Genomic DNA, 22,693 nt, shown 5'->3' with positions numbered 1-22,693 from the left:
TCCAATCATATTTCTAAAATAATTTCGATAATTTTATTTTTATTAAACTTTACGTATCTATGTTGTTCAATTATGCTGTTGCACCTAAACCTAAAACTGACAGTCTGTTGGATAGACTGAGACCATATATCTCTTTCTCTCTCGCAGAATTTCGCTAAAATATGATGTCATCTCTCGTATGGCGCCATTCTGATTATAGGCTCTCTAATATATTAGGTGTTGGAATTAATTCGTAGCGTTTTACAAGTGATGGGAAGTACTTTCATTAATGTATTTTTTAATGCTCATGTGAAATAAATAACATTCTTTCATTAAAAAACGCTACGAATTAATTCCAACACCTAATATATAAATATATATATATATATATATATGTTGTTACGTGAATATAATACGTTAATGGCTATGTTTAGCAGAGAAAGCAGCTTTGCAAATATTGTACAATTCTTCAACAAGATTGGTTCTTGCTTTAGGTTTTTTATGAATTTAAATGAACTAATGATATTAAATCAAATTTTACAATAATTGCAAAACTGTTTTCTTTGCTGAATGCAGCAGCTGCCTAATCGTGTCCTATCGTGTACTAATAAATTCAGATTACCTAATTGCGATCGTATTAAATAAATGAACAATAATAATGATTAAAATAGACTTTTAATTTTTTAATACAAAAAATTAATAAATAACAGAGCTAATGAGAACCAGTGCGGATAATCAAGTGCAACTAGAATTTGTAAATTAAAAAACCTACAAAACTTGCGCTTCATTATCTGTACTGGCTCTCATTAGCCCTGTTATTCGATAGTTATTATATTTTAAATCAACAATATAAGAACTCGCAATTTCCGAGCAAGTTGCCCTCCCGAATAATCAGAATTTATCTTTATATATATCTTTCAAAAAATTAGATTCGTGTTACACACCAACCCACTTCGTTCAAATCTTCGTCTTTTTTCTGCCCAATATTCTGGCATAATATGTCAGAGATATCGAAAATACATACGATAATACAAATTTTCTAAACCAATGTTTAATGAAATATTGATAAATGTGGAATGAAAATACTAACAACAATTAGATCGTACTTACTATTAATTATTAACTTGCGATTATATTATAAAACTTATTAATATCGTGATAAAAAGTCATTAATACATTTACGACAAGACTTTCATCGCATTTAAGATAATTATCCAGATAATTTGATCAAGGTCCCTCCACGTTGTGATAGGTTATTATCCGATACAAAGAAGAAAAAAATCTTCATAGAAAAGCGAACTTGATGTATTCTGATTCCGTCAAATTCATAAGATCCATTCGCAAAAAAAAGTTAAGCAATCCGTCAAACACCAGCGGTCTTATTACAGAAAGATGTGAATTCCAAATCTTTCAGACCACTTATGATAGAAATAATTTTGGTAGACTTTAATTCATTTTTTTAAAAATTTTTAATATAAAATCAAAATTTTCGAGGAAAATTGTTTGACACATTTCTCAAATACTTTATTTAAAAAAAAAAAGATAAATGATTTTTATGGAATGGGGATTTCGAAAGGGAAAAATTTTAAAATTTAAAAAAATAAACAAAATTTTTTTTAGTAGAATACACAAAATACCGGGGACCAACGTTCGGTAAACGAATTGATAATAACGAATTTTAAAAAAATAGTTGCTTTCTGAAAATTTGTTAATAATAAAATTTAACAAACTTTTTTTTCGCATTTTCCCCCAAATTTTAATTTTTAATACCCCGCTAAATAAAGGGTTATCCCTTTTGATTATTCGAATTTTTTGTATCCCACTTTTTTTTAAATTATGTAATCACGATATCATTTATAAAAGAAAAAAGTATTTTGATAAAAAAATATTAAAACGCAAAAAAACAAATTTTAAATATAATTCTATTATCGCATTATTTTTTAAAATGTCTTGCCAGTTCCCGTTTCCTCCTTTTCTAATAAAAGAATTGTCCTTAATAATTCCACAATCCTTCAACTCAGAGAAATTCACCATCGGATTGTTTTCGTGTCGGCTCTAAATATTAACTGTGTTCAAATTCTATCAATTCTAAAAATCATGTTTTTGCTTCATATCATGATTGTCTCGTATCAATCAAGTACCATTGTGAGGAGACACAAGGACGTAACAATATAATTATTTAAAAAATAGGATTTCAAACTTAAACATGCTGATGTGTAAAAACACGATTGACATATAAATATTGTCTTTTAAATCATATATATCGCGTTAAGTATTTATAAAATAGATTGTGGATTGCTTTTAAGAACTGCCACCTATGAAATAATACACTTAACAATTAACACATCATAGTAACGATCCAATATAGGATATACTACAACGATCTATTAGTCAATTTTTTTTGATTGATAAAGTTACTTGACAATTTCAATGGCGTTTCTAATGTAAAAACCATCGAGTAACAACCAGAAAAGAAACGCTTTTGATGATGTCTGCATGTGTTTTTGTGTGAGTATATATGTGAATGCATATCATTGTAAAACGAAACGAAGAAATAATGAAAGCCAGACGATCGTATTGATTATGTAGTAACATCATAATTGCATCGCGGAGACAAGGGATTGAAGAAGAAGAGAGTTGTGAAAGAAATTACCATCGTAATAGTCGCAGTGGTCGTAATAGTCTGTGTAGGCGCATAACAGAATAGAACGAAAAAACGTATTATATTGAGTATCACACAGAGCTTTTCCGTCTCGAGTAAAATCAACATTATAACAACATTCGTGTTTTTTTATAAAACCGTGACCACGAACTCTCTTTCGTTGCTTCCGCTGAATGTCAAACAGATTGTAATCTAATTATAAAATTTATTAGGTGTTGGAATTAATTCGTAGCGTTTTACAAGTGATGGGAAGTACTTTCATTAATGTATTTTTTAATGCTCATGTGAAATAAATAACATTCTTTCATTAAAAACGCTACGAATTAATTCCAACACCTAATAGCAATTGATAATTTTCAAGAATGCAATAGGGGGGTAAATAATGGCGCTATTTTCGTGACTTCTGAAATGATAAATATATCACCAAGCCGGTTGGAGATAATCATAATCAATAGTAATTAATATATAATAGAAATAACATCAAGAGAATGAAGGTATATCGGTGATATGATGATAGAGTAAATACAAGGATGCTGTGTTCGCATTATTCCAGGCTGATAAAAGACAACAAGATAGAGAAACCGGTTGGGGACAACTAACACGAAACAGAGTTCGCTGTCATGGTTCTGTGAAAAAGACTTATCGTTGCACCGTCGTGACTTTGGTCGGAATTATTGTCGGTACGTCGTACCTCGTATCCTGTGCCGATGATTATATTGTGATGCACGGGGATGATGAGTGTGCCTTTGTATCTCGATGACATTGCTAACGGTGTCGCTAAACCCTGGTCCATCGTGATAATCATGATGGTCATACCGGCTTTGTTGCTTTGGCGATGGCGATCTAGATATTATTGGCGAGTGTCTTCTGCAAATTATAACAATAACGAATGAGAAAATCGCGACACGTCGTGTAGTACGTATAACGATCAAGTGCTAGAAAATCGAAGACATCAATGGTTTTGAATATCATCCTTGATTCAGTAATTTGGAATATATTAAAATTTAACTTCTTCGAGGTTAATGTCATATAATATTTTACTGGAATATAGCTTTCGTTAATTCCTCATTTTATAGTTTGAAATACACTAAATTTTCGAATTTCATTCGTCAAACACAGTTGAAGTCATTTCTCAAACACAGTTGAAAAATTTGTGTTACATTTAATACATCTCACGTGTCCTAAACGGTCTACTCAAATTTTTGTATTAATTTTACATAAAATAAATACATTACTACAAATATTATGTACAACAGTTATTCAAAAAACCGTGATACAATTTAAGCAAATTGTAAAACTATATATTTTTCCAGTAAAATTAACATTTATAACATGTTAAATTAATACGTATTTTATGTTCATCTATTTTAGAATTTATGTTTTAAAATACATTATTTTTATATTATTCCTTCACTTACTCAAAATTATGTTTTGACACTAGGAACGTTAAATATTAATTTAAATTATTTAAATAACAATCATATTGTATTAAATTAATATTCTAATATGTTAAAAATTCAACACAAAATTTTTTTAACAAAACTTGATCGATTTTTAACACAAATCAATATTTTTACTGTATATTTTGAACTACAATTGGCTGTCTACAAATGATCCTTCTTTGAAATTCTTCGTACACATACGTGTACAAATAAATTTGCACACAATGTGTATGTACATATATATATATATATATATAGTGCGATTTTTTCTCGAAATTTCTTTTGTTTACTGCACCCAATACCTTATATTTGGTGATCGTGAACGTCTAGAGAGGAGCGCGAACGTGGGATGTGGACGAAGGACTCTATCACCAGGGTGCGTGAGACTCTCGAGGCTACCAGTACGTGAGTCGGATGGTATGACGTCTTGAAGCTCCTAAACGAGAATAGATTTCGACTTAGTAGTTTATCTGTGTAATTCAGAATCGGATTGGGAATCGGATTGTCGGGGTGTTGCCGATTCTTTGTCTTTAGCAATATCGCGCTGTCGATTTGCGCGTTCCAAAAAAGGAACTATCGTAATATAACTATCGAGATGCCTTTTGTCTCCGGAATTTAAAAGCAGACGCACGTTTGACTTATCATTTGGCTCATTTATATTAGAGACCTATGATTAATTAAATATTATTCATATGCTTAATGTAGTGAGGAATACGAGCAATTTAGATTAATTAAAGTAACAATTGAATAAATTTAACTTATTTTTTTATTAATAAAATTAACAGCATTGGTAAAATTTTACATTGATTATCAATTTTATTATCGCAAAATACACAGTAATTTAATATCATGGTGATAATTACATCGATCAATTACATGAGAAGAACACAAGATAAAATTTATGTGTAAAACGATACTTTTTTAGACACGTGCGATCTGCTTCTCTTTGTAATTTTTAACGTACACTTTTGTGATTAATAAAGTTAAATATATTATAGCTTCGCAAAAAATCAGAAGAAATTAAAAGATAAGGCAGAATAAGAGTAATTCACACACAGAGATATATACATATGTGTGTGTTGAATGGCATGCAAATTAAAAGTCTCGCTCATGCACATGCACTCGGTAATAAGTTCCGATCGGTTAATTGGCAAAAGGAAAGTATCCGTTATCTTCGAGATGGGAATCTCTCTCTCAAGAGTGTGCTATCTTACTTACCAGAATGTGAACGTAAAGAATCAAAATAAAACATTACAATTGAGGAGAACGAGGCAGTCGTGTGATTGTGTTGACTGCTTCGTTACTCCAGCGATAATCCTAAGGCCGAAAGCAGCAAAAGTCAAGGGGATGGGAACTGTTCTATGCACCGATACGAGAAGAGTCGCTAAGACCTTTCGGATGACATATGTGACTATTTCTGTGATGTTCACGCTAGAGCGTTGTCTTTCTAGGTGTCATTATTATTTACAGGAGCACTAACACTCAGCGAGATCTAGATCGATTCGACCAAGACCGATTCTTTCAGCGAGCACTGAAGGAAATTTAGACAATACTGATAAGTAATGAGAGCACATGATCCGTCCAATGTAAATTAAAATTTCGTCCCATTCTACTGCGAATCGGTCTTGAGCGCTTAAGATCACGACATCACGGGCAATACCTCTCGATCCGCGCGATATTTCTTGAATAATTATCCTTTCAGGATTGGAAAATTTAAAACTTGAATTGTGCTAGAGAGCGTCGATTGGCTGGCTTATCTGAGACGGTATCGTCCTAATCTAATTTAAACATAAATATTTTCGATTTGTCTAAGCGGGAGTTTAATTGTTTTTTGAAATCTAATTTCATACTAACGGGACTTTATCTAAGAGCGTACTTCATTTATCTAGATCTCATTATAAGAACTTTTTGGGAGATCACATTTTCTAAAAATATTTTTGGTGACACAATTAATTACAATACTAAGTGTGATAGCACTTACGAGAAGAGATCATCTTCCCTTTGTGATATATAGATTGAAGTGAGAACTATTCTTCGACATTATCCTTAAACTAGTTTGACAAAAGAAACATGCGATTAGAAAAAGAAAAAAGCCTCTCCGTAGAAAGGCACTAAGTATCTAAAGTCTAGCTCGTGTGCAAGTCTGATTAAAGATTTGTTAGGAATTACGTATCTAATATGATAAGTGCCTAAGTAAGATAAACTAAAATGTATTGCCGTGTTAATATATAATATGCGACATTCATTTTCTCGCTACCTTTCATCAGTAATTACATTTTTTATCTCTGTGTGAATATTTTGCGTCCTTTATGCGCAATATAATGAATAAATTTATTTTATTCATTTAAACTTCTTCAAAATATACATTTTCCCTAATTTTAAAACACAGTTTTATAGCTCTTCATATATTATAATCTTAATTTTTTTTAAATATATGATAACTTGATATTACATTGAAATTTTATATATATATATGTGTGTGTGTGTGTGTGTGTGTGTGTGTGTGTGTGTACACACACACACACACACACACACAATATATATATATATATATATATATATATATATTTATATATTTATAAATATATAATATAGGTTGTGCTCGCTTTTCATAACGTTTTAAGCGTTGTTTTATCCTTGTATTCAGTAAACGAAGACAATTATACATATTAAACAAAGACAATTGATACTCATAAGCACTATGAGCGGCAAAGCGAACGCAGCCATAGCAATAGAAGTTTATTTTGAAGTTAAAAATTAATTTAAAAATATAATTCTACAGTTTTATCATGTGCATACTCAACTTAATTAAATATATTTGATATCGTTTATATGATTATATTGATGACAATAGCTGTTTCGCTACCTTTGGTAATGTGTACATGTATACATGATTATATTAATGTTAATAAAAAGCTACTTTACTTAAATGAAAGAAAGATCGAAAAAAAGTAATCGTATATACTTATAACGAGTAAAAAAAAATTGTGTGCAGTGTAAAATAGAAAAAAGACATACCAGAGGCGCATTAATTTTATAAGTAATAAAAAATAAAAATTAATTTGCAAGTTATTTCGCGCAATGTGTTTCACATATTTTATTATTTAAAATATCAAAGAGATAAAAAATGTTATCAAAATATATAAAAGATTATTTATTTATCTTAAAAAAAAATGTAAATTCATGTAAATTGTATTAGGTGAGACTTTGCATATGCGCGAAGCATTTTTTTGCATTCATTGTGTGTGCCTCTGGATAATGTGAGTGAAGAGTGAAGTAGGAAAAATTGGACTGTGAAAAGTGTTATTTTAGAAAAAAATGAATTATATGCTGTAAAAGATTCGTTTCTTTTTTTAAAGTAGTAATGAGTTATTTTTATGAAAATATTAGAGTTAGATATTGATAAAGAGATCGAAGAAACTTTTGCAATATTAATGCGAATCGGATGAATGTGATTAAAATTTAAAAACACAAATTGTATAGCCAAAGAAAAAAAAACAAAACAGTGTTAAGATAAGATAATAATAAGTAAGATAATAAGTAAGAGAAAAAGCAAGTACTATTGTACCTTGGCTGCAGGACTTCGTCCAGCACTATTGTCATCATTCTGGAAAATAAAGAGAAAAGACACAAGGAGATGATTGAAAATTATGTGAACATCCTTCCGGTTTTGAATATATTTAAAAAATAATTCAATCAATTATTTATTACTGTGTGCAAATTAATTATTACTGTTAACTGCTATTCTTTAGATGTCATTAATCCGTTTTAAAATTTCTAATTATTTTGTTGTTCTAGAGATACTCAATTAAAAAATAATAAATATTGTGTTCTTTGTTATCTAATAATCTAATTGAAATCCATTCAATATTTTTAGGCTTTCTATGATATACAAATATTGTTATCCAATCGATCTACCGATTGTCATTAAATTAAATTCTTTTATTGATATAAATATAACTTTTTTCAATTCAATATCGATGTCATTAATCTTAAAAGTGATTTATATTAATAAATTATTTAAAACATATTAATAGCAATCGATAGAGTAAAAGCAGATATATATGTATATATATATATATATATATATATATATATATATATATATATATATATAATCTATATTAATTATTTGTACAAATTTCGAAATACAATGTCCAAGTAATATCACATCTAATTGTTTCTACAAACATTGACTTAGCTAATATAAATAAAGAGAACAATTGTGCATAAATAATTTGACTAAATAGTTTGTTTCTGTAGTCCCATTTTTAATTGGATCACATAAGTGGAAAGGCATTATTTTCTTCTTGTAACGTTAATTCCTTCATATATAATTAGATTTATTTATTTCCAGTAAAACTTTGATATAAATTTATTCGTAAGATATGAAGACTACAATTTAAATATTTAGCAGAGTCTAATAAAATTAAATTAATTATTCGAGTATATTTATCTTTTAGAGATTTCTCTATCTGTACTCGAAAAAGTTTCATGATGATATTAAAGCTCCGAGTTACCAAGCTAGACTACATGAGACTTTCAAAAAATACTCTATTCGTAAATTTATTCGCGGGCTGCCCTATCACGAGAAAGCCAACGACAATCATTCATTTCATTCTTCATTGAGATCCTTCATTTTGATTTTTCAATTTGTTTCTTTTGCAGTGATAGTTTAAATAATCAAGATAGAATTACATTTATTTAATAAGTATTTATTTATATCGATTTATACCGTACTTTCATTTCACAAACTTGTTTAACAGGAAAATCGAACGGAATAAAAAAAAATCATAAATGAAGGACCATGAAAGAAACTTAATATTAGAAATGCATCTTTAGGATTGGCTATCGTTCTCGTGAAAAATATATAGTTAATTTGACAGAAAAAAAAGGGACTGACCTGTTCGGTAGACTTTAGCTGACAAATTCTCAACTTCGTCAACCTCCAATTTTTGAGTATCAGAAGGCAGACATATATCTTACCCACGGTGAGCTTGTCTCTACTCAATTCTGGAAGAAATTGCACAATTATTAGATGTTGCAAAATATATCTTGTTGGATAGAGAAAAGCGAATTTTACTTTCATTCCTAGGTATCAAAAGATCCAACATCTTTTTTGCTTGTAAAGGCCAAATACTTTTGATCGTGTTCCGCAGTTCTTCATTGGCTTGATTCATTTCATCGGCTGAAACGAAATGAAGGGTTGGACTTATTTGCATAATTAATTGGTATTGTAAAAAATAAAACGTAAAAAAACTTAAAAAATAAAGAAATAAATGTATAATAAGATATTTAAAATATATTATTTTCTGATAATATTATATATGTTCATGCTATGATGTAATTTTAGAAAATATTTTTATAAGAATGAAAGATGTGTTTCTTAAAATATCTTCGACTTCATTACACATGAAAGATACAAGAATTGAGAAAAATTACATTAATCAACAATTGTTTTCTGCAAAATAACCATTTCCCTTTTCTACGCTGCAAAAATATCTATGAACTCACCGCATCGCATTTTTATGCTGAGATTCTCACGAATGAGTGCAAACATTGTTGTCGTGAAGTTCACCTTGCCATCACTGTCCACTGGCATATTCATTCTAATGAGCTTCTTATACGCAAGTCGATTTGGACACTTGTTGCCAAACCCCAATGGTGGATCTATATTCTTTAGCATATCGTACATCTCCGTGTAGTGGATCTTGCCAGTGGCGTTTGGATCATATTCAGTCCAGATCCGCACAAACTCATCGAGATGATGTGCGCCCAGGATCGACGAGTCCCGCGTGAGGTAATCGAAGTTGTCCATAATGACGGCGACGAAGAGATTCAGCATGATGAATGAACAGAAGAAAATGAACGACACGAAGTAAGCATAGGCAATGTTGGAGCCACAACTTTTGGACTTCGCTTTTGGATCGCAGGGACTGTCAGTTACGCAGGATGACATAATGTTTGGCCAAGCCTCGCCCGTGGCACACCTGAGAAAATCGCATATTGAGCATTTCTATTACGCTTTTCATGTCATGTCAATAGAAACGAGAACTGTGAATACTTCAGCAACCTAGCGCATCGCATACGCCAGAAAAGCCGCGATTATTATGCTAATATTCCCAACCGCATGCAGATCTTCCAATTCTAAATTAACCGATAATGCTTAACAAAGTTGCTATGAGATTAGTTAATTGCGAAAGTTATGGCGACTTTTTATACTTGAGAATAGATATCTACAGCTGTACAAATTCGTTGTTAAGATATATATATATATATATATATATATATATATATATATATATAATAAAAATTAAAATTTTGTTTTGATTTAATATGCCAATTCATTAGAGAACTAACTCTCTCTCTCTCTCTGATAATAGTTTTAAGTATTCCAAATTAGGCATACCAAAATGTTTTAAGATTTCAATTAAAAATAAAATTATATAATAACTCTTATTACAAGAAACATTTATCTCGTTTTGTACCGTTAAACAGTCGGGAAATAAATTAATTTTATTGTGCAGATTATATCATAAATATTTAGTCTCAAGTATAATTCTTTTGTATTATACAAACAATCTAATATTATTAAGCAGCATCTATTTGCAATCGCAAATCAAATTGAATTGAAAAATTACAAAAGTTCATGCGATATTTTGGCGAATTATGATATTATATCTTTTGCAGCGCATATGTTTTAGTTTCTATAATCTTTTCAGTTTTCTACAATCTTCTCTTTAAGATTTTAAATACTTTACTAAATTTCTATATATATATATATTTCATATTGCATATAGAAATTATATAGAAATAAAAATCATTATTAACTATTTTTTAATGTAAAATTTATTTCAAAATCGTTGTTAAGAACTAATAACAATTTTTATAATACAATTTTTTTAACCGATAATGTTTTCGTATATCTGCTTCGAGATTGAGGAGAACAAGTAATTGGGTTCCAGTCTCTTTGCAAGCGCGGCATGCATAAGGTCTAATATTTTATGTAACATGAAAGGCGAGCTGGATATTGCGAACTTAATACGACGAACTCAATTCTACACGTGGCTGCTGTGTATTATTCTGTTTTCTGTCTTTGCTCTGAATATGTCATGTCGTATAGCCTGATTTTGCTTTTGTGCTCGATTTAGTGTTGTGAATTTTATATGGTTGGATCGAAGCGAAAAGGTCTGTTGTGAACATACATCCGTAAATAATACGAATTGAATAATTAGAAGACTTCGCGACTTTGAGACGTTTAATGTGAGAATAATACATTTATTGGGAGTGTGCATTAATTTTAAAGGATTTTCAAGAGATGGCTATTAGTACTATCGCATCGGGCCATTGTTACTATCTTCATGTTCAAAGCACCATCATAACTTTAATTTTCAGTATGTGTCATTTTGCCGAAGTGTAAACAACGTTATTTTTTTGAGCATTGAATATGTCGAATTTTGTACCAACAAAACGCAATTTGCGGGAACCTTTGCTTTTTTATTTCCACTTGAAAAAAAGTGCTGCTGAAAGTCAACGAATGCTGTCGGAAGCTTATGGTGATTATACTCCATCGATTTCAACGAGTACTGATTTCGACGCTATAAAAAAGATGACTTTGACACAGAAGAAAAGGAACGAAGGCCAGAAAAAGTTCGAAGATGAGAAAGTGGAAGCTCTACTCAATCAAGTCAAACGCATCCTAGTCAAACGCAAGAAGAACTTGCAGAATCATTAAATGTTGATCGATTAACGATTTCCAGACGTTTGAAGGCCATTGGAATGGTTCAAAAGCAAGGAAATTGGGTGCCGTTGACTGAGGGACGCGCAAAATGACCTGAATTGTTGCACATGTCTTCACAGACACAAAAGAAAAAATTTTTTGCATCATATCGTGACGGATGATGAAAAATGGATACGCTACGATAATCTGAAGTGTAAAAAATCATGATGCAGGCCAGGTGAATCAGCAACATCGACGGCAAAACCGAATATTCATATTTGGTGGGATCAGTTGGGTGTAGTGTATTATGAGCTGCTCCAACCCATCACTGGGAAACGCTACCCACAACAATTGATGCAATTGATCGAGCATTGGAGCAAAAACGGGTCTATTCGTGGATAACCTCAAAAGATGTGTCGTTCTTTCGACGTGGAATCCACATATTACTAGATAGATGGGAAAAAGAAGTGGCTACCGATGGACATATTTTGAATGATCAATTTGCAACCATTTTTTCACAATAAGGCCGTATTTTTACCAAAAAAAATCCCTTAAAATTAATGCACACTTACAAAAAAATGGTTTAATATTTTTAAACTGGATATATTATAGTACTAATATTTTAACTTAAATGTAATTTTAATAAAATATCTGAATATTTTTTGAAAATTTTGATATAATTAAATCATTACAAATCTTTTTGGATGTAGTAAAAATATCTAAGAGAAATGAAAATCTTTGAAATTTTTTCAGACAAAATAAATTAATGCAATCAATTTGTACAATATTTACGATACATGCCTAACGACACATAAGTGATTCAATTAATTAATTCCTCGTCACGTAGACATCACCAAAGATCAATTTGCTTTCGCATCACAATCCGAGGAAACTTGGATCGTCTTTCGCATCGTGCTCGTAATAAAATGATAAATGATAGGTAGCTTGCCGTAGATATTGAGCGTGAAAGCTCATTCGATTGTTTTGCAAATCGCGCTGATAGTCACGTGATCAAATTCAATGGCTAAACAGTTAGCTAAATTCCTCTTGCGTGGCGTTACTTACCGGAAAAGTAGCATCAGACCTTGTATGAAGCTTTGGAAATTGTTGTGCCTCGTAATAGAGGTATCAGCATCCAGCTTGATGTTACCGAATACCTGAGACCCACAGAAAGAAGAGGGCCGCAGCCAAAAGCCACAAGCGGCATTATAAATTTGTGTCACCAAATATGCTTTTTTTTTTTAATAATAAAGAAACATCAAAAATAATTGGAATGTCCTCTGCTTTCTTTCTCGTTGAATGATCTAATTTTATCGCTTCGATCACGGTTTTGTGTATGCGTGTATAATGAGTATTATAGAATATTCAATTCTCTAATACTACAGTTTCTGATACTTTTTCTTTCAATAAAAACACGGTGTACTCGAGAGAACTAAGGTATAAACAAAATTTGTGGGTTAAAACAAATGATTAAATTACGTTAATTTATATCACTAAAAATTCTGATTTCTAAAAAACTTTATTTTAATAACATTTTAATAATTAATTTTTTGTGGATGATTTCATAGCGATATATCAGTTATAAACAAGTGTAAGTTTATAAAAGATTATACATTTGTGCGATAAAATATTAACTAATATTTATTATAAAATTCATTCTCTCAAGTACCACCTTAATTAAAACTTAATTAAGACTTTAACTTAACGCAGGCATCTATAGGGTTGTTACTAATTAGGATGAGTCACAACAGATTAACACGTCGAGCAGCTTATTCTCATGCCAGCAAAGCATTACTCTAGAGATAATTTACGACGATCACACTTTTATATATATTCTTTTCAACTTTTCAACTCTACGGTCGATGACATATCTTCCATCAGTATCGCGCGAGATCTTTAACAATGCTTCTTGGGGACCGGAAAAGAATGGCTGATGATCAATATATTGCAATCATACTATAAAACTATTTTCCTTTATAGAAAAATAGTTTTTTGTCATAAAATTTTTAAATGTTGTAAAAACACATTTAACGCAGTTTTTTTTATAATGATCGATATGAAAATCTTTCTAGACTTCCATAACATCGTAGATTCCTTTTATAATACAATATTATCCTGCTAAATCGTAAAAGATCGCGATGATAAACCAGCTGTGCATTAAAATCATTTCCCTCTCACATACCAAGATAAATTTTGAGCAAACAAATAAAGAAAAATCTTTTTTATTTTTAAAAGATAATAAAACCATTAGCTTATTTTAGAAAATGTTTTTATTGTACGAAAGAGAAATGATAATTGGACTAGCCGATAAGTCAGAGGTCATCTCATTTGTCGCCGTCAATCTAGCTGCTCGACTCATCGAAAAAGCAACATAAGATCGGCGAAGAAGAATTGAAAGTTATTGTAATCATCGATCACTATTTCCGGATTGTTCTGATATATTGCTAAAGACCTGACAACGGACAATTTCATGCCAGCAAAGGCAGGGTCACTTAATGGCTACCTGGGGGATCTGCTATCTGTCATTTAAAATTCTCAATCTGCAAGGTTACGCGTGCTGGAAACTACTTCGAGATCACTGTGACACGTTTCTCACCCAATTCGAAGCTGAGATAATTGCACGGTTCTCGTTTTTAGAGAAATATCTAAATGACATTGCACGCTAGTGATAGTTCTTTATTTTGTAGATAAGCCATCGATTTTGAAGATCATTGGTCAATTATGTTTCTTAATCAATTAAAGCTGCTATTTTTTCCGCACAGAATCAATTACCTACCAAAATCTTTGAAAATCTTTTCTGTATAAGACGACAAACAATTCCGTATCTTTCACGTAGAATGTAAGAGAAATATTATTCAATTTATGTATATGTCTATATAATATTTTTAATCTTGCGAAATTTCATTACATATATTTGCTAATTAAATTTCATTAAATGTTAATGCTAATTTTAAATCTTCTTTGAAAGATCATATTACTTCAATCCTGCACATTATCCCCCAAAAATACATTTAAAGAACAAATACGTAGGAACTTCGTGAGAAATCGAAGCTATGGAAGAGGATTCATACCTGCATACCGATGACAGCGTAGATGAAGAACAGCATTGCTATGAGAAGACAAACGTACGGTAGAGTCTGGAAAAAAATAGGTTTATTATTGTTATCTCGATAATTAATCCTAGAAGTTGATGATGAATGAAGCAAAATTTATAATGATCAAGGATATTGAAAGATAAAAAAATAATAACCGCTGTTGGCACGTATAAATTAAAGAGATACAAAATAAATTAAAAAATTAGAATTTAATTTAACAAGACGTGCTTACTTTAAAGGATTGTACGAAGGTCCGGAGTATCGTTAACCCCTGTTTTAGTAGTTTGAGCAGTCTGGCGGTGCGACAGAGCCTCAGAAAGTCGATGTTGAGGTTCTCCTGCAGGGGACAGAGAAAATTGCACTTAATGCCGATCCCACAAAATGCAGACTCCTTATTGCACGCCAGAACGAAGTTTCGTGCGTGCAATGTTTTGGCATTGCATATTACGCGTCGAAGGATATTAATCCTTTCGGAGTGCTATGTTTTTCTGTCCTCGACGATGCACGAACGAAACTATATAAACTGACATTCTCTCGAAGAGATGTAAAAACGAGAGCAATTAAAATCTTGATGAAATTGAAGATCATTTTAGGAATGCAAAATCACTGCCGAGAGAAACGTGGAGCTAATTTATTTTATTAATTTTTTTATATATATCAGTACAAATTTAAGTAAACTAAATTCTAAATCAATGTATTGATAATTCTCGAGTTTAATTATTTTAATGAAAAATATTTTACTGTAATAATTTAACTGAACTATTTTAACTATTGAATTGCAACGCAATTACGTATTTAAATTTCATTAACCCTTTTGCTGTAACGATTGAATCATGTTTCCGATTGTTACGTTACAAAGACAATTAATAACTTGAAATCGAGATAGATTAAATACCGCATCCATATGCCTTTAAAATATTGTTAAGTAATATAATTACATAGCGTGATAACTGTTTGGATTCATAGTATTAGTGTTGTAAAATGTTCGAGACTGTTAAATGTTAGTGTAATATACGAATAGTTTATGTATTCTGAAAAGTACATGCACAGGATAGATAAACGGGATAAAAGTGACTTAATCTAAAAATGATTTAGCAAAGGTCTCGAGAAAATACTAGTTTTAAAATTCAGTTCCCTCCTCTTGCTTGCAAATAATCACAAATGAAATCATATTAATCATCATCACCATTTTACCATAATTGCTAATATAGATATTCGAAAACAATAATATATAAAGATATCTATATCTGAAATAATAATTACAGATTTTCGAAACAGGAGTTATAAAGAATTTATTTCCGATTTCTACATAGAAACTTAGAGAGTCGCGGTATTTAATATTAGTTCTGTAGTTGCAATGTCGTAACTTCTTCCAACTTATGTTGTCAACATAAAAACTGGATAGTAATTTTATACCTTCTTTTCACCTAGCTGAATACACTCGGTCCTATTACAGAAATATATGAAATTGCGAGATTATTCCATCCCCAAATATTGAGCTTCTGATTGTTCAATTTTTCACTTTTATAATAATTACAATGAGAACAGAAATACTAATGACTGACAATCAACATTGGCGATGTGTAACTTCATAAGCAGTTTACTTTAGTATCAGGATCAATATTCACTTCACGATAATTCTAGCTAGTTTCTTACCTGTATTACTTCTAATAAAGACATATCTTTATAAAAAGATATTTTACAAGCACAGGCAGCAAATATATAGAGATTTTGACATATATTTATATCGAATATTTCTCTAACAAGAGGAGGAACAAGTAATGTACACACAAATTCATCTTTAAATATGTATATTTCAATACATATCATCATCATAATTCATGGACAAGTGGCATATTCAAGCAATATTCAAGTGTTTACGATTTGTATCGCGAAAGAATGCAAAAAAGAATGATTTTGGAATTTTTAATTAAATTGTATTACAAATCGATTATTCGTATGGTGGCAGATGTGTTAAAATATATATTGAAATAATATTACAGTTATAAAATAACATTTTTTTATATGCATTAATTAAATACTAATTATTCATTAAATGCATATTTCATAAACATTTACATAAAAAAAAACGCACGAAAACCTTTCGATGCAAATTTCTTGCGAATATTTAAATATTTTGTTATATTACTTGCTCAGATTAGTGAAGAGTACTAAAACATATTTAAAGTTAGATAAAATCTGTGGGTACACTATTTGGCTTTCCTCTTTGTGAGATTTGAAAATTAATATTATTCATATCCTACATATATTATCGGCTAAATTGTATTGCTATATCAATGGAATGGAAATAATCAACGTCACTATGTGATTTAAAGAAATATTTCGAGCAATACTCTATACAGTATTACTCTATACAGTATAATTAATATTCTATATAATATAGCTCCTATTCTATTTCCAAACAATATTGATTAATCTAAGTCACAGGATATCGGATATATCAAGGATATGTAGAAAGAAATGTTTTAATACGAAGAATGGAAAGGATTGGTATTGGGAACATGTTCCTGTTTATGTACATGTAGATGTTTCATTATATAATTGAGTAAATGTATACTGTGCAAATGTAATGTAATGTATGTAGCGTATGAATGCGGCACGAAGCTAAAAGGTAATACGTACAAAGGTGTTCGAGATACTTTGTAATTTATCTGCTAGTTCGTCACACGGACTTTGCTCGAATCTAAGTAAGCAGCAAAAGAGTTAAACGAAAGATAAAGGTATACATCAAACAACACTGCCATGACGATTAAGGGCCACTATTATAAATGTTCCGACAAAAAAGTGACATTCCAAATTCGTCTCAAACATAAGAATTAATGTAAGCATATTGAAACAGTCGCAATGATATGACATAATTAAAAAGTCTCGAAAATCTAAAATCTTACGATAATAATATATTTCTTTTAAATAAAAAATATATAATATGAAGTTCTTTGCATGCATAAATCTTTAATTAATAAACTTTTAATCTTCAATCATCAAGTCTCAACATATATTAATTATACATTTTTAAAGTAATTAAACATTCATTATAATAATGTTTTCTCTATGTTTTATACAATTAGTTATATCTGCCCTACATCAAATATATCAAAATGTAGCTTCTTATCTAATTTGTTTATGATATCATCATTTGCATCAACATAAAAGATCAATTCTGACATTTGATGCGACTTCGTCGGAATGAACTTTTCATCAGAGCAAGCAACTATCGTAATCACAGCCTAGCCTTGGGTTTCCTGGAAGATTCCCGATTACATATTTACATCTGGAAGATTTCTATTACGGGTTTTAGTAGCTAAAACGCAATTAACAAATTTATACTCTTTTTTCCTACGTTCCGGTGCTCTACATACCCCCAACTCGATCATGATGGCGTCTATAATGCTGCCGATCACCGTCATAAAATCGAAGATATTCCAAGTATCCTTGAAGAAGTTCTGCTCGCGGAAACAATCAAAAGAATTAATTAGCAAAATGATCTTATCATCCCCCAATTGAATATTTATTTCTACCCCGAAGCTCGCTAAACAGCTCTGACACATTTTCCATCGCAACAAATGCAAATCAAAACTTTAAATATCGATATACGATTCTGTACATGAGCAAAGTCAAGACACTAAAAACAAGAATAAATAAAAACTGCAAAGAAGAAGATTCAATACGCAATTAAAAATGAATATATGTAATTAGTGGATAATGTTTCCTAATTTTCAATTCTCTAATAACTTTTAATACCAAATTTTAAATTTAGGAAGTACCGCTCTAACTAAATTTTACACTTCCGTTTGTGAACGCTTATATAGTTCCGAATATAAACAAAAATATATATAGAAGATATATTCAAATACAATTTTGTTCAAAAATCATTTTGATATGTTTTATTAAAGTATTTCTTAAATATATGTATATACATTTATTATATATACGTACATATATATTTAAGAAATATTTTGATAAAACATATCAAAATAATTTCTAGAACAAAACCATATTTATTATAGTATATAAATATATATTTTATATATATATATATATATATATATATAATGTAAATATATTATATGTATATAAATATATATATATATATACACATATATATACACACACACACACACACATACATATATACATATTCAAGATTATTGCTTACCTCACTGTCGCTCATTCCAATTAGTCTTAACTGTAATTGCTTAGAAACTAACAAAACAACAGTTTAGGAATAAAAGAAACGCGAACTGGTACTTCAATGTTAAATAATTCTTATGTCTTCCATTCTTTTATAATCTTCTTATCCCTCATTATGTCTTGATCTATATAATAATAAATATCAATAATAAGCAATTCGATCAATCATTGATATGTTTCAGTACTCTATTGAACGAACTTGGGTGTAGTTCTAGTGTTTGTGAGATTGTTTGCGTATGACTATTACTAAAGAAGAAATGACTACTACTAAAGAACTACGAGTCCGACTTCAAGAAAAGTATACTATAATTTGCTTCTTTTGTGAATGTACGCTTTTTTGTGTAAAAGTGCCTGTGTGTGTGTGTATGTGTGTGTGTGTGTGTGTGTGTATGTGTGTGTGTGGATGTGTGTGTCGTGAATATTCCTATTATGGATGTAATACTTATTAAATTGAAATTCTGTGTGTCTTTCTGAACGGTGCTTTTGAATATCGTAATGATCGTTGATTAGATCTTGGTCGTGGAATAAGAGAAGGAAGAAAAAATAATTACTAAATAGTTACTGTAATTAGGAAAAAATAGTGACTGCTTATTTTTAAAAGTAGAAAAATTTGAATTTTAATATTTAATACTGTTATACTTGAATTTAACGAATTAAGTAATGAATAAAAATATTTTCTATATTTTTTATTGTAGGAAGATTTCATTCTTAATTTTTACGTAATTACAATAAAATCATATCCATCGATGTTCAGTAACAAGTAGAATTTATTTACAAAATTTCATCCACGAAGACGAAGACATCTGTTCACAAAAATTTTAAAGCCCAAATCACATCGCTTTGGTGATCGATGATCAGCTGAAATGACGGGATCTCTTCTAGAGAAGTATCTATGAGAGCATGCCAGTAATAACAAGCAAACTAGAGAGAGTGAGAAAGATAGAGACACGCAAACTTAATATATTCAACTTTTTTCTACTTTCGCCAGAAAATAGAAACCGTCGCGTCGATTGCATTATGCAAATTATGCAAAATGTAAAAAACCAATATTGAATTAGCTAATTTTTATAAATTTTTTCTATGAAATTCACATCAAAAAACTCATTTTTCGATTTTCATACAAATTTTCTCAACAAAGTTTTATAAATAAAATATAATTTTTTAATAATTGTTGTATAAAAATTTTATTGAAACAATTCTTTTATAATTAATCAATGAGAGAAAAACTTTTATATCTGTTTCAAGCTTAATTATTCAAATTCTTTATTAAAGTCACTTAACAATAATTATAATAATCTTTCATATTAATTAATGTTAAAACAATCTGATATCTACTGATAAATCCTGCAATATTTAAAAAAATTCAACGATAATTTTTCAAGTAAATCCTACTTTCTGGCAACTGCTATCTTTTGAATACTGTTAATATGCCCATACTGTCAATCAAAGTACTGTAAGAATTTCATATTACACATACAAGTTTACTTTAAATCTTGATAAGTCTACTTAAGAATAAACTTTGAAGGTATTTTTTATTTTCGTGATAAACAGTTTCGCGATGTCTCAACGTGTTCCTCTAGCTAGTTTTTGGGATTCTTACTTTTTTCACGACCGGTCCTCCTCCGACCGGTAATATCACACAATTAATGATGATCGGTGAATGATGTCAGTCTCGATGGAGTTACAAGTAGTAAGAATTTGCAGTATAAGTCAAGTGAGAGTAAGATGGAATTAGAGCGATTTAAGAGGCTTGTTTATATCTTGTATCCGAAGGCGATGAGTTTAAGGATGTACTCAATGAGGAAAAGGAGAGTGACAAGTTCACGATGGTTAAGAAGTCCAATAAAATTACCGGCGTTTTGTGATACTATAAAATGTAGCCAACACACAGACATAACACACAACCCAGATTCTTATATTTTTTTATCCGCCCTGCATGTATATTTATATATGTATATCCCTTCGTCTTTTTTAAATTAATTTCTGTATTCGATCGCTCCCTTCATCTATTTTTCCCGTCCGAATTGAATATTGTTACTTGTAATTAAAAAAGAGATTTTTTTTTCCTTGAAGATATCAATGTTACTTAATTGAGAAATATACTTGTTAATTATTGTTCTCATTCTGCTATTTTTTTATGATTTTTATTTTTTAATCTTTCTTTAAGACTTCCGTTAAAAATTTATATTCAAAGATATATATAAAACTTTGTAATATGGAGAAAGATAAATTTTTGAATTTCAACTTTAATTGCTATCTTGTAAACTGTCAAGTTGTATTGTCTTAGTATTGTGAATTATAATATATTTCACTGCATTATATATCATAAATAAAACATAGAAACTATAATATATATACACCAAAGTATCTAAATATTATAAATACATTTCTAGTACATTATTAATTCTATTAAAAATGGCTTTAATGCAATTGTTCATTATATAAAACTATTTTTTATTAAAATAATTAAATTTGATCTTTATTTTCTTTTTTAATAAGAAGACATCTCTTCTTCCTATCAAATTACCAAATTCTAACCAATCTCTCACAGGAAGATTCTTCATCATACATGTGATACGTAAATCTCGATCAGTCTGTGTATGTAAAATACGATGTTCAATTCCGTGTGTGCCGAGTGTATGCATGTATGACACAGAAGATAATGCTTATTCCTACAACACAATGACATGCATGCGACGAATATAGCAGCGAAAAGCACTTTCACGACTTCTCGACTTTAGTTTCGTTGTGATTACCATAATTCATTGTCTTATTGTCATTGTCATCATCATCATCATTATTTTTATCTTTAGATGTTATTATTGTCATTATTGCCATTCCCAACCCATAATCGCAATCATAGTACTCGTGATGTATGCATGCGAAGATTAAAAATATCAGACCATGTAAGTGATTACATGCAAATACAGACAAGACATGCAGAGAATATCAAAAAGTAGCGCTTTCCTTATGTACACTTTTTCTTAACTTTCGAAACTTCCTCTTGAATTAATTTTCCACTCGTTCCGTTATTTTTATTTTGAAAAATTAAATCAAGCAAACGAAAGAAACAACAAAGAAAGAGAGAAGAATAAAAAAGATATAGAGAGAGAGAGAGAGAGAGAGAGAGAGAGAAAGAGAGAGAGAGAGAGAGAGAGAGAGAGAGAGAGAGAGAATTAAGAAGAAATAGATAGAAAAGCAAGAAAAACAAAACGGAAAATAATTCGATAAGATTTTTGTTCTCAATTCGTTCTGTTAAAGTATTCATGAGTGCCATATGAAGGTGTATGACGTATGAATCTTTATGTTTGTGTATTTGTAAGTGTAACTGTTAACTTTCTATGTCAGTGTACGTTAAATTATAAATTCTAACAGCGCATTTATGAATACTATTATAAGCTTGATTACACATTTTTTATCAGATACCAAACGTAACTGTAATGAAAATAATACGAAATATTACATTTTCACGGAGACTCACTTGAACATTTAATATTACAATCGAATATTTGTGTGTGCATGTGTGCGCGCGTGTATATGTGTGTAACAATCAATATCTATATTTTGCAAATATTCGATTGTA

At 30.0% G+C, this 22,693-nt stretch overlaps 1 protein-coding gene across 1 annotated transcript in view; it reads right to left on the bottom strand.

Annotated features, from left to right (window-relative positions):
- Nucleotides 1-2,333: 2,333 nt before the first annotated feature.
- The window catches only part of LOC105147386 (voltage-dependent calcium channel type A subunit alpha-1-like), a 42,847-nt gene continuing 22,487 nt past the window's right edge, over nucleotides 2,334-22,693 (bottom strand). Inside the window, exons 17-26 of the mRNA XM_087409194.1 lie at nucleotides 18,279-18,362; nucleotides 15,131-15,235; nucleotides 14,875-14,940; nucleotides 12,869-12,960; nucleotides 9,598-10,073; nucleotides 9,167-9,271; nucleotides 8,987-9,096; nucleotides 7,652-7,690; nucleotides 4,386-4,519; nucleotides 2,334-3,508 (exon numbers count right to left, since the gene is read on the bottom strand). Of these exons, the coding sequence (XP_087265320.1) occupies nucleotides 3,313-3,508; nucleotides 4,386-4,519; nucleotides 7,652-7,690; nucleotides 8,987-9,096; nucleotides 9,167-9,271; nucleotides 9,598-10,073; nucleotides 12,869-12,960; nucleotides 14,875-14,940; nucleotides 15,131-15,235; nucleotides 18,279-18,362 (1,407 nt within the window). The 3' untranslated portion in view covers nucleotides 2,334-3,312. The remainder of the gene's footprint in view (nucleotides 3,509-4,385; nucleotides 4,520-7,651; nucleotides 7,691-8,986; nucleotides 9,097-9,166; nucleotides 9,272-9,597; nucleotides 10,074-12,868; nucleotides 12,961-14,874; nucleotides 14,941-15,130; nucleotides 15,236-18,278; nucleotides 18,363-22,693) is intronic.

The sequence above is a fragment of the Acromyrmex echinatior genome, chromosome 9 (assembly GCF_024713525.1).
Source record: "Acromyrmex echinatior isolate Ae372 chromosome 9, ASM2471352v2, whole genome shotgun sequence".
NCBI lineage: Eukaryota > Metazoa > Arthropoda > Insecta > Hymenoptera > Formicidae > Acromyrmex > Acromyrmex echinatior.
The sequence above is the reverse complement of the archived record's forward strand: the minus strand, read 5'-3'. Positions and strand labels throughout refer to the sequence as shown.